Here is a 12,539-nt window from a genome sequence, read left to right on the forward strand (position 1 = left end):
CGCCACGTCACGGCAGTGCCCATGTGGAGGTAAAAAAAAAAATACAACAAAAATAAAAAATAGACACACTGAACTTTTTTTTAAATTATTGTTATTTATTTATTTTTTCTTTCTTTTTCTTTTTTTTTTTTTAAACACACTCACGCAGCCTTGTCTATATCTACTCGTGGGGTCACAAGACGTGGACATGCTATCTGGGGACCAATCCTATCCAGACCTCTGAAGGTCCTACAGCACTGAAAAAAATCAGACACTATACTGGAGCAGCCAGAAACACATGTGTCACTTCAAATTGCCAATCAGACAAAGTAGAGTCCCTCACCTGACCAGGGACCACCTCCTGGGGACTTGTCAGGTTTTAGTCAATAGTGGGGTCCACATATACACACTGTCAGATTTTTCTATCTTCGTTTGGACCACTTAACACACAGTCAGGTTTAACTTACTTTGTGGAGATCTAAATGTGCATTTAAGCTTTTAAATAACTACAAGTAATCTTTAATGACAAAGACAGTCAGTGTGGGTCAAAGGCATATTTTTTTATTATTTTTTTTATTATATTATTATTAACTAATGGCCTAAACCTAATGTAGTATCATAATATTACATATGGCCATAGAGATGTTTGGCAATTTCTGAGAGGAAGAAGTTGTATCATCATTTCAGAATGCCACACATATAAAGAACAAAGCATATAAGAGGTCGAACTGCACACGAGTATTTCAAAAAACAATCAACAAAAACAATGACAATAAAAACAGGATTTAACATTATTTTAACATTGACATTTAACATTAACAAAACAAGAGTCCGCCTGCAATGTTTCATTGTCTCTTTTTTTCCACGGTAAGGCTTCCCATATCAATTAAAAGATTGTGTGCAGGGTTGAATATATTCAGTTAACCACTGTTTTTTTCATTCGCAGTCAGATAAAGAAAGGTATTCCTGTATTGTCTTTCTCTGTGTGTATAACACATGACCTTAACAGGTGAATGTAACATTAAAATCCTAAAAGTCATTCAACAACAGCCAACTTTTGGTGAGCTCAGTTCAAACATAAACAAAAGCAGAGAACAAACTCTTGCCAACTGGAGCTTTAAACTTTCTTCTTCAGAGCTGTGATGCGGTTCTTGACATAACATTTAATGGCTAGCCAATCTCTATTCCTAAGGGCTGTTTTCTCAATGTTAAGGCACTTATCACAATCGCTTTTTCCTGGAACACGACATGATGTGATGAACGACATCATGTGCCTTTCAACAGCAGTGACCTCATCCTTCTCCCACATCCTTTTCTTGCCCTGTCGCCCTGTACCAACACACAACATAACAAAAAGTAGCACCATTAGATTATATTATATTTTTGAGCAGCCAATCTTGAAGTGTAAATTTTAAAAACTTTACCTTTTAACATTTTCAGAGGTTTGTGACGATCTTTGGGCTGTGGAGGTGTCACAGAGTCCTGCTGTGGGGCTGCATTGATGTGGCTCACATCTGGCCCTGTTGTCTCACTCTCATCCACAGTGATTCTCTGAAAACCAGAAAAAATGAATTACTGCCATATAATTTTTTGCCATTTTTGTTTGAAATGTTGTCACAATTAGTGTAATCATTTTTGAACTATGGACCAAAGTATATTTTGTGAGGGCACAGCATGGTTTACCCGGGTTAATCCTTTAGTTAGAGTGGATGCTTGTGCCCAATTTAAAAAAATTGTCTTATGGCATTCTTGAGATAACATGTTTACAAGAATGAGATGAACAAGTATGTTTACAGCTTGTACAGGACTGAAAGACCACGTGGTTGTATCATTGTTTTCTTGGTAAAGATAAACTCTTTATAACATGTAATCACGTCAGAAACACCCTAGAGTAGTAAGGTGAACTAGAATTGTAAGAATAGTTATGAAGAAGTAAAACAAAGGTTTATGAGCCAAAGTCACTACAACGTGCCAAACACAGTGGAGGCATGGAAAAGTATGGCTTTAGATTAAGATTCAGAAAAATGATGATCTGATGGACCTTCTTTGTACAAATGGATAATGATCCATGACATCATGTGTAAGCAATGACAAAGCTTCTTAAGGCAACAAAATTAAATGGTGAAGTCAGTCAGCTGACCTCAAGCCAATCAGGCATACTTTTCACTGACTGAAGACGAACCTGAGTGAAGTAAGACGTACAAACAAGAAGAGGACAGCTGCAGTAAAATCCTGCCGAAGCATCTCTGTCCATGGGATAGACTTAAAGCAATCATTGCCTACTTTAAACATGCATCAAAATAATCCTAATATTTAGAATGATAATGGTATGTTCAATTACAGTTGAGCCTCTGAAAATGAAGGACTAAGTAACGAAATGATTCATTCCTGAAGAGTAAATGTGATATTTTTGTTCTAGCTCTTACAACTGAAAATCTACTCTTCATGATTTTGTTTCAAATTCATAGTGAGGTAAAATTATGAATTGTGTCATTCTCCAAATACAACCTTTATTGAAATTTCTCACATGCAAATGTAGCAGCCAATAACATAATAAATTTGCCCGCTTTCTAATGTAATAAGTCAATAACAGTCCTGAACCAATAACTTAATAACTATTTGCCAATAACACAGTAAGTTATTACATAATTGGCCTGTTAAATAAATCCATTGCAAATGTAATAACTAGAGTGGATAATAATAGTAGTATACTAATATGACTTTAAGTTTTATTTATTGGATACAACTATGAAAATGCATACACTCTGTACGTCTCTCTCTCTCTCTGCCTGTCTGTCTCTCTCTCTCTGTCCTCTCTGAGTGTCTCTGTCGGTCTGTCTGTGATTGTCTTTCAGTCTGTCTCATTTTTTATTTCAAATTTGAAGTGCTTTATTAGCATGCCTGTGTAAATGCAATGTTAATGTTCAGACTAACGTAGAATAATGTAGGAAATATCAATATCAGGGTGAACACAAAATCAAACTACAATAAAAGTAAACTTTATATAGTTTTCTTTTCATATTTAGGATCATGCTGAAAAAAACCCCAACACTTACCCAGTGAGTCTGACTCATAGGCTTCCTCAGGGTCACACAATGCCTCAGGGTCTCTGTCCTGGTCACTGTCTAGGTGCACATTGTCTGTGGAGGATCGGAAGAGAGGGAAGAAAATGAAGTGAAAAAGACACCACATACTCCAATAACGCCAAAGCAAATAAGTCAAAATAAGCAGATTGTTGGAACAATTAAATATTTGGTACCTTCAGGATCAATGTTGATTTCATCAAGGGACTTGCCCTTAAATTCTGACAGACGTCCCTGCTCCAGAGCGATGAGGACTTTGCTAATTTTAGCCAGTTGGAGCGTGCCCTCAGGAAGTCTGTAAACTTTTCTGTGCACTCTTATGTCGTGTCCAAGAAAATCAGCGAGCTGATCTAGCTCGGTGTTAGTGAGTTTAAGGACTTGGGACAGGGTTCCTGTTTGTTTACGAAGTTTTGTCGAAGTCAAACTTTCAGGGCTCCTCGCACCACAGACCTTTGCGAAGTATCGAAGACTGTCAGACCCACGGTAGCAAATCATACTGGATGGTCTTGCAAATAAGTACGTGTTTTCTTGGAGAATCCCACATTCCTGCCGTTTTCTGATGAGCAGATCCAATGTCTGTTGCATTGATGGGGTCAGAAGTACAGGAACCTTTCTTCCCCTTTTACCTCTTATTTCCATTCTTCGGAAATGCTGACAAAGTCTCTTCTCTAGATCTGAGAGTGCATCATTCACATCATCCTGTGGGTCTGATGGATTATGAGGAGAACAATAAGCAGAAAGTGGAATTTTCGACACTTCCCCAGCTCTTCGTCTGTTAAACAAAATGACTTGTGTCAAAATTATTTTTGTCAGCTCTACATATGTCTGGAGGGAAGTCTCTGAAGAGTTTGAGTTGAGTTTGCTGAAAAGATCTTGTTACTGAGCATCTAAATAGGAATGGAGTGTCTGGACATCTTTTGTGAATGGAAGTAACTGAGGAGTGTTCCACTTAGACTCCTGAAGGGTCCTAAGTGATGCAGAGGATATCATTTCATTCCACCTAGCTTCATACACTTTGCGAAATGTACGTGCATCTTTTGCTGTACTGAAGTCACTTTGCACATTTGCCCGGCTTTCAACGAGCATTGAAATTTTTTTCAAGCTGTATCCAATTTTCAGAGCCAGACTTGGGCACTTGTATGCATTTGTTTCACAATTGTAGCCTGCCAGGTCTCTCACAGCTTGAACAACTTGCATAAAATTTGCAGGTTTTATGTGATCTTTTATCGTCTTCAAGTGAGTGTTTTTTCTTGAGAATATCAGAAGCCTTCCCAGCTCTCTCAACTTCTGACGAATATATTCATGTTTACTGACATCATAGCCCAGCCTGTTGTATAAATGTTCACCATATTCCATTAAACAGGCATCAGTTTTCACAGCAAAATATACATCATCTTGAACCATGTTGTTCAGCAGCTTCCAAAGTTGTTCCTTCACTGAGGGTGGTGGAGGTACAGCAAATCCACAGAGGGCCTGGACACACGTTCTGCCAGGTTTTAGTGGAGTACTAGGTTTGAATTTGCAAACCTTCATGTGCTTCCAAGGCATGTGCTTGCGAGGCACAGGAGTTCCAACACCCGAATTAACAACTTCGACGTTGTGTGCAAAGTTGCCCCTGTTTCTTAGAAGTTCCATATGCATGCGTCGTTCCTTGGAGCCTTTTGGGAAGGACACAGCCCTTTCAACTTCTGGCTTGTCTTTATGAGCACACTCCAGATGCCTTGCCATTTTTATGAACCCCTTCTTACAGTACAAACAATACTGTTTTTTGTTATACATTCTTGATCCATCCTCTTTTTTACAAACAGCAGGTATGGTCACTTCAACCAAGGAAGAGGCTCCATCAGGCAGATTTGGTACCAGATCAGGTGCTGAATTTACCAAAAGGGCTTCAGTGTATCCCCCTTCACTCTGTTTTGTGGAGTTAACAGTACTTGTTTGTGTTCTTGGGCTGGTTACACTACTTGAACAATTCCTTTGACGTCTCTTACCAGAGGTGCCTTTTTTTCTTATATGTGAGCGCCCTCTCTCAATAGTTGGGTTCAAAGAGTTTTTGTCAAGTTCTTGCATTGACAGACATCCATCTCTGACATCCACAATCTTCCCCATGTTTGGAAATCTCTGCATCTTCATTTTATGGTCAAATGAGACAATGTTGGTTCCGTCTGAATCTTCAGAAGAATCTTCAGTACTCTTAGGAATGTATTCTTCTCCACTGTCGTCTGAGATGGGATCGAAGAGCTCATCGGAATCAAAATAAATCCGCTCTTTCATCTTCAGGACAGAAAAATGATCAATTCAGTAACGAACTCGCCAAGTCAGAACGCCAATCAAGCATTTGTCATACATATTTAATAAAATGAAAAAAGAAATGTTAATTGCACACCTGTATGCTCTTGGTCCTCAACTGTGGAATAGACTGTCTGTCCTGGTCGGTGAGGATAGGATCAGATTCAAAAATCTGACTCTGTATCTATAATGTCAAAACAAAAAAAAAATTTACATTTGTACCAAAGTACCTAATGAAAAAGAAAGAAAACGAGAACACCACAATGTCCGTTCAATACTAAAATTATTTAATTTCAAAGTACCTGGCTGCTGCAAGGATTGGTGCATGGACCCTGAGATTCATCAGAATCCGAGTAGTCTACAAGGCAAGGAACTTTCTTTGTTGACACAACAAAGTCTGGTTCATCCAAGGCCTATGAAGGAAATAGTGGAGAATTAATATATCAATGACAGCACACATTCACAAACACACACATATATAAACAAACTGGCATTAAAAAACATTGAATCATTAAGATATCTGTATTACAATTGGGATCAACTTCAAAATGTCGGCATTAAATTGATTTAAAATAAAGAAAGGACATTTACTTTCTTAAAGTCTGCTATCAGAGCTGAATTATGCATGTTTAATAGATAATTACATGAAAAAGCAAAATCCCATTTCAGTATATTATTATTCTCTTGTCTATACCAGAAAATCATTTGGCTTGAATGATGACTGAATGTGTCTATCACAAAGTCATTGTGAATGGTATGGTTAAATATTTCCTCATATATCGCTTTAACAGTACAAGTTGATTATGATTTCTCATGAATCTGATGCCTAAAAATAGGACTGTTGTGAACACTGATTTTAGCTTGAAGAATTAGAGACAGAAAACCCAGGGCACATTTGAATCAGGAAAACCAGACTGTGCTTGGTAACATGTGTGACGCCAACATTGCACATATTTGAAGAAACACTAATGTTACTAACTCAACGAACTGATTCCTACCTGCGTGATGGGGGATGTAGGTCTCTCTGAAGTCTCCAGAACAGCATTGAAGACTGCTGTGGTACTGGACTCAGCATCATCTGACTGTTCTTCAGCCTGAAATAAAAATTCATCATTAATGAGCAGTTTGTCAAAAGAAACAAAATTATTAAACTAAATAATAAGCAACAGTTCAAAGAGAACTGAAGAAATTTGCATTAACATCAAAATCTGTGTGTATCTGGCTCCAAATCACATTTTCTTCCATAGGTTGAAGTGGGTTCTGGTTGATGTGTTAGCTGTGTAGCCTGTTATAGCACTGCAGTGATTGTGACAACTGAAAACAAGTGAATAGCAAGTGCTACAGGGTTGTATTGACCTGTGATAGAAGAACTGGTGTGAACTGTAGAAAGCAAACTTAGCCAGTGTTATAGGCTGTGTCTAATACAAGGTGTTTTGTTGACTTTATGAATGAAAGAGTCATGTCAGTGTCAGTAAATGTGGAGAGTATTACTTAGCTAACGTGGTCCCCACAAATGAAGACACCAGACAAGTGTGTAAGATAGCAGCCACAGTAAATGACTGGTTGGTCCCCACTGGATCAGGAAAACCAGACTGTGATTGGCACATATTTTAAGAAACACTAATGTTGAAACTCAACAAACTGATTCCTACCTGCGTGATGGGGGATGTAGGTCTCTCTGAAGTCTCCAGAACAGCACTGAAGACTGCTGTGGTACTGGACTCAGCATCATCTGACTGTTCTTCAGCCTGAAATGAAAATTCATCACCAGTGTGCACAAGAGCACGCATTTGACTAAAATACAAACACTAATCTTGAAATTCAACAAACTGACTCTAACCGTACAAATTATATTATATTATATTATATTATAACTGCACTTGGAGCTGTACAAGACCATAAATGATAGGCTGCAGTTTTCTCTAACTGGCTAAATTTGAGCAGAGGCAGAAACAATAGTGTTGAGTTCAATCTAGAGATGTTCCAATACCATTTTTTCCCTCCCAATACCGGTCCCAGTATGTTATTAAAAAAAAAATAACACGCCTGCGTGACTGTGATATGATTATCATTGTGGTAAGGCCTGGCTCAAGTTAAACCCTTTACAAAACATCAGTAGAACAGTAAGAAAAAATAGTAGTGCAAATGCAAAACAGAGAGCAGAGGAGAATTGTTGACACGCGACGATGAAGAGAATTAATTAACTTTACTTTCAGGGGGAGCGCTGGGTAGTTAGCTGCTAGTTAGCTTAGCTCCAAGCCTCACGTCAACAGGCTCTGACCGACGCACATGTGTCAAACCGTCTTTGCGTGTGTCTGTCACGTGATCAATTTTTCCTCGTCCATCTAAACAGCAGGCTGCAGGTTGCAGCACAGCGCCACTGTTTTAAGAGCGGCGAATAGGAACTGTGCCAGAGCTAAGGGAGCTAACCAATAAATAGATTCCTTAGTTAATAAATTACGTGGTATTGGATTGGTGCCTTGACTCCAGTACTTGCCGATACAGATGCCAGCATTTTCGGCAGTATTGGAGCAATTTCCTATACTGGTATCGGAATCGAAACAACTGTAGTTAAATCTGAGAAAAATGTATGCACAATTCTTATGTTTTACATTTAAGCCACTATTCATATTCTTCCTTCACTTCACACTGACCACCATTTATGACAAACCTGTTTCCTCCATGGCCAATCCTTTCCCCCATAATCATAGGTTATCTCCTCTCCTGGAAGAATTTCCCTCAACGCAAACAGGAACAGGTGTGGTTTGCCCTCTATTATGACTCTCTTCATTTTGGAATTTGGACTCCTATGGTCATCATTGACCAGTCGTCCAAGGCTTCCATCTTCTTGGGCTGCATCAATACTTGAGAATGAAAAAAAAAGAAAAAAAAGAATGACTAAGCTTGATAACATTAATTTACTGAATAATTACTGATTACTGTATTAGTAGTAGATATACATGCTAACCACTTATTCTCAAATTTGTCTGTGCTATGAAAAAAAACTTTGCAAAACCTTACCACCAGATCTTTTCTTGCCAGAGGAAGTCAAAGACAAACACAGCGCATGCCCTGTTATATGTCCTCCTTCTCCTTTCTGATTCCTGGCATGTTATTAACTCCCCTCTGTACTCGACAACAAAGTCGCCTTTTCCAAAATGCGCTTTGGAAAACACCCCTCGACCTAGCCAAACATGTGTTAAAATTTTTTTAATTTTTCAATACCTTAAAAGCTTTTTTTAAAAGCTATTTCTTCATAAGAAATCAATAACTACATGGAAATATATCATTAATATGGGCTACTACTTACATAATAAAAGCTCTTTTGGTACATGTATTTCTGTCACGATGTGCAAAAAAAGCTACCTTTTACCACCCTGTAGCCTCTCTGCTCTTTGTATCATACCTTCTGTCACTGCTATGTCCAGCAATTTGCTATTAAACAACTTTTTTAGTACGATTTTTAATAAACGATACAAACACTGTCAATTACTTCCCTTGCAGCTGACATGAAAACAATTTTAACTCATTAAATTTAGTTTAATATAAGTCAGACTGATGAAGGCATGTTAGGCCACCAGTCACAAATACTGAACACAGACTAGAGGCGTGGAAGTGCACCACATTGAATGTGGGCTGGATTCATACCTCAAGACAAAACACAGGGTAGGTTATATATCCTACACAAGCGAGGTCATGAACTTGCATTTGGCAGGTGGCTGGCTCTAATTTTGGACCCTAAATGTACATGTTGCACTTTGAGATTTGCTTCAAATGTCACACATTATATAAAAGACACACATTACCTTTAAAGGAGTTAATATACCGGACTTCTAATTCTGCTGACTTATCCAGTGCCTTCACGGCATGTATTCTTGCATCCTCTAATGGTGTTTTTCTCCTGCCTCTCCTTGCAGCCATCACAAATCCTATCATAAAATACAAAACCATTACAATGTCACAAGATATCCCCATAAATCTCACATTTGATAAAAAATATTTTGGGTTATGTTAGACAGCCAAATATAGACCACATGACATATAGGCAGAGATCATTGTTATATTTTACTGCATTCCTTTTAAATTCAAGTCAATTCAGTCAGAAAATTAACCACTCAAAATCACCAAAGATGATGATCATTATATTACTCAAATTGAAGCTTATTTACATATGTTTACATACATATATAGTTTATATATATGTGTTTTGACATTTTATGAACACATATTTCATGTGACAGCCTCATATCTCATCTCATCTCATATGATGTCCGTTCCTGGTCCCCACCATGTGACACACACACACACACACACACACACACACACACACACACACACACACACACACACACACACACACACACACACACACACACACACACACACACACACACACACACACACACACACACACACACACACACACACACACACACACACACACACACACACACACACTCACACACACACAGACAGACAGACACTCATGTCCTCCTGGCCCTGGACGGATACTTTTTTTTCGGGCTGAAGCCAACCCTCACTTTTATCTTTTTAACCAGCAGCTGTGAGGGAGAGGGCCCATACTTCTGTGGGGTAACCTTCAAAACAAAGAAAAGGTACACATGAGCTTAGTGAACTTGGACTGTGGTGTGATAGCAATTGCAAGGTTTTATTTTAACTTACCTTCGGATCCATCTCCTCCTCAGCAGTGGAGGGCGTGGAGGTGGAGGGCACAGAGGTGGAGAACGCTGCAGTGGAGGGCGCAATGGAGGACACAGTGGAAGCAGATGAGTGAGCAGGTTGTCCTCTTCTGAGTGACATGCACACGAAAAGCTCCCTCATCTGCTTCGCGCGGCTCAGGATGTTGTGGAGCGAGTAGAACTGCTACTGTGTCCTCACATCATGGCACATAAATGTAGCCACATGCTGGCACACCTCCGAATCATTGGACTCAAAGTTCTAGAGAAAAGAAAATGAGGCATTAATTAACAAGTTTCAGTGAAACGAACACAACTGAAAGGCCACAAATTGACCAAATCCTCATCATGTGTTTTTGATACCCACATAGGTGGCCACCGCTGACCTGATATCCATCAGGGTGGGCGATCCCCTCAATCCCATCTCCGACCAGGCCTTCCTGAAGTATTTAATGAGATCCTTTGCCTCGCCACGGCCAAGGGTGGAGAAAAAGTATTGATTTGTGGGGACCGCCCGCTGTCGGAGGCGGAGCCACTCAGTGCACCATCCATATTCTTCCTGAGTGAGATATATCTGTGCCACGCCAAACTTTCTTACAGTTTTGTGCTCCATCACCTGCAGGAGACAAAGTATGACACCGCCAATTTGTACGTGTGGTACATGAACAAAAATTGACGTCTAAGTGTTGGGAAAAGTTTGGGAATGAGATTAAAATGATACTTACATTCACGAGGTAGCCCGCCTTTTCGTCCCCCACAGCGTCTTTGACCTCTTTGACCTTCATTTTGGTTAACACTCCTGACCTGTGGCCATATATGGCTGAAAGATCGGCCGCCAGGTAGCCAAAGAACCGATAATGGGTCCTGGGGTCTCGGACTGGAGCCTTTTTCATGTCCTCTGTAATTAGAGTAAAAGAGAGAAGAGAACCCTTAGACTTAAACACTTAAAGCTTTTAGGCTCTGACAAAAAGTGTGTGAGAGAGGAAGAGAGAGAGGCAATACAGACTCACCAAGCAACTGTGTCATTTTGGCCCTGGCCAAGACCTGGGCCAGGTCCTCCTTGGACACCAGCTGCTGCTGCTCGTCTTGTTTCACAAGCGACTGGTGTCCAACGAGTTTCCTCCCAATGTCTTTGTATACCGTCCTCAGCTCTCGCACAAGGACATTGACCTCGACACTTTTGAGGCGCGAGTGCTTCGGAGGTGTGTCCCTCAGGTGTTCGAGGAAAGAGATGGCCTGGCCCACATACAGTGCGACTGTCGTTGGGGCCAGGCCAACATTGCGCAGGAGACCAGGGTAGCTGTAGAAAGAAGACCAGTCTGGATTTAGTCTCAGTCATATCTTTTGAGTACTTCATCATCATCGTCATCATCATCAAACCTCTACGTAAATAAGCAAAAGACTTGCAAAGAAGGAACATGCTTATCCTCCGTGCATTCACTACTTACAACTTCAGGAGGGGGACGTTGAACAAGAAAGTCCAGTCCCAAACCGTCAGGGAAGGCCAGCCGAGGCAAAGATATTTTACAAACACCTTTGCCCGGCTGACCTTTGTCTGAGCGTTTTCCCTCATTTTCTTTGTTCCCTCGGGGCAGTATGTGGAATGAGCGTACTCCTCCATGTATGCATATGAAAAGATGAAACACACATGACGATGAATGTAGCGAGAAAACACTCCATACACCTGCACACATACACAATGTGTTCAATCTTACTCATGGAGGTGCCGAACTCAATGGCCCGAATTAGGGAACCCCTGCTTCGGCCAGAAAAATATGGCCGCATTGCACGGAACAGTTTTCTTTGTTCATGCGTCCATTTTGACTGCTCACTCTCCTGGAAAAGCAAAACAAAACATCAATAACACCTCTACCACATGACCACATGTGCTCAATGATTCTACACTAACCTCCTCACCGCCTGTGTCCTCCTTCTCTTCCTCCCTCTTCTTCTTCTTCTTCTTCTTCTTCTTCCGGGAGTTGAATTAAGGTTAGTACTTTGGACTTGGGCAAAATGATAATGACAATGAATTACACTAATCTATTATCTTCTCACCTGAGGGGGAGAGGAAAGGTATCGCTGCTTTTCCGCCCTCTTCGGCTGGAGCAGGGCAGCGGACCGCCGCTGCTGCGGTGGTGGTTGTTGCTCCTCCTCCTCCTCATCTGGGAGTGAGGAGGAGGAGGAGCTACTTGCTGGCCGGGCAGGGAGCTGCGCAAGCAGCTGCTCAAGGCTGGGGCGCTGGCGACGCGGAGCTAGTTTTTGGAACTCCCTCAGCTGTCTCTGAAGAGGGAAAAACAAACAGCAAAAGAAAACAGGACTACAATTATTGACCAAGCAATGATTGCATTATTCAAAGAAATTAAACATGGATAGAAAGTATAATTGCTATGTTTTTTTCATTCACTCACGATGAGGTCAGCATTGAGACGCGTCGCCTCGTCCAGCTTCCTCTCCAGCTCTCGGACCCAAGAGTTATGCAAGTCTGGTTCCT

The 12,539-nt window shown here is 40.5% G+C and overlaps 2 protein-coding genes across 4 annotated transcripts; both read right to left on the bottom strand.

Annotated features, from left to right (window-relative positions):
- Positions 1 to 566: 566 nt before the first annotated feature.
- LOC122776179 lies at positions 567 to 9,257 on the bottom strand. The gene is made up of 11 exons (XM_044036579.1): positions 9,158 to 9,257; positions 8,373 to 8,535; positions 8,023 to 8,215; positions 7,004 to 7,099; positions 6,350 to 6,445; positions 5,654 to 5,764; positions 5,449 to 5,535; positions 3,239 to 5,336; positions 3,036 to 3,119; positions 1,404 to 1,530; positions 567 to 1,308 (listed from the first exon to the last, which is right to left on the bottom strand). Exons 3-8 carry the CDS (start codon positions 8,140 to 8,142, stop codon positions 3,939 to 3,941), a joined length of 1,908 nt encoding a protein of 635 aa, XP_043892514.1. The 5' UTR covers positions 8,143 to 8,215; positions 8,373 to 8,535; positions 9,158 to 9,257; the 3' UTR covers positions 567 to 1,308; positions 1,404 to 1,530; positions 3,036 to 3,119; positions 3,239 to 3,938.
- Positions 9,258 to 10,074: 817 nt separating this feature from the next.
- On the bottom strand, positions 10,075 to 11,971 carry LOC122776454. Of its 3 annotated transcripts, XM_044037006.1 has the most exons (7): positions 11,958 to 11,971; positions 11,764 to 11,884; positions 11,497 to 11,663; positions 11,059 to 11,348; positions 10,774 to 10,946; positions 10,416 to 10,664; positions 10,075 to 10,310 (listed from the first exon to the last, which is right to left on the bottom strand). In XM_044037006.1, the coding sequence occupies exons 3-7, from the start codon at positions 11,619 to 11,621 to the stop codon at positions 10,236 to 10,238; spliced, it is 912 nt and encodes a 303-aa protein (XP_043892941.1). In that variant the 5' UTR covers positions 11,622 to 11,663; positions 11,764 to 11,884; positions 11,958 to 11,971; the 3' UTR covers positions 10,075 to 10,235. The 3 variants fall into 3 exon arrangements, with proteins under 3 accessions (XP_043892941.1, XP_043892940.1, XP_043892939.1); XM_044037005.1 differs by lacking the exons at positions 11,764 to 11,884; positions 11,958 to 11,971 and having other exon boundaries at positions 10,435 to 10,664; positions 11,497 to 11,681; XM_044037004.1 differs by lacking the exons at positions 11,764 to 11,884; positions 11,958 to 11,971 and having other exon boundaries at positions 11,497 to 11,681.
- Positions 11,972 to 12,539: the final 568 nt, after the last annotated feature.

This window comes from Solea senegalensis, linkage group LG10 (genome assembly GCF_019176455.1).
Source record: "Solea senegalensis isolate Sse05_10M linkage group LG10, IFAPA_SoseM_1, whole genome shotgun sequence".
Classification (NCBI taxonomy): Eukaryota; Metazoa; Chordata; class Actinopteri; order Pleuronectiformes; family Soleidae; genus Solea; species Solea senegalensis.

What these genes read in the sequence shown, in the direction of transcription:
- LOC122776179 (XM_044036579.1), bottom strand. Translation starts at nt 8,142, where the DNA reads ATGAAGAGAGTCATAATAGAGGGCAAACCACACCTGTTCCTGTTTGCG. An exon ending in CCAATCCTTGCAGCAGCCAG is followed by an intron (nt 5,536 to 5,653) that starts GTACTTTGAAAT and finishes TTGACATTATAG; the next exon opens with ATACAGAGTCAGATTTTTGA. An exon ending in TGAGGACCAAGAGCATACAG is followed by an intron (nt 5,337 to 5,448) that starts GTGTGCAATTAA and finishes TCTGTCCTGAAG; the next exon opens with ATGAAAGAGCGGATTTATTT.
- LOC122776454 (XM_044037004.1), bottom strand. Translation starts at nt 11,669, where the DNA reads ATGGAGGAGTACGCTCATTCCACATACTGCCCCGAGGGAACAAAGAAA. An exon ending in CAAAATGACACAGTTGCTTG is followed by an intron (nt 10,947 to 11,058) that starts GTGAGTCTGTAT and finishes CTCTAATTACAG; the next exon opens with AGGACATGAAAAAGGCTCCA. An exon ending in AGGCGGGCTACCTCGTGAAT is followed by an intron (nt 10,665 to 10,773) that starts GTAAGTATCATT and finishes TGTCTCCTGCAG; the next exon opens with GTGATGGAGCACAAAACTGT.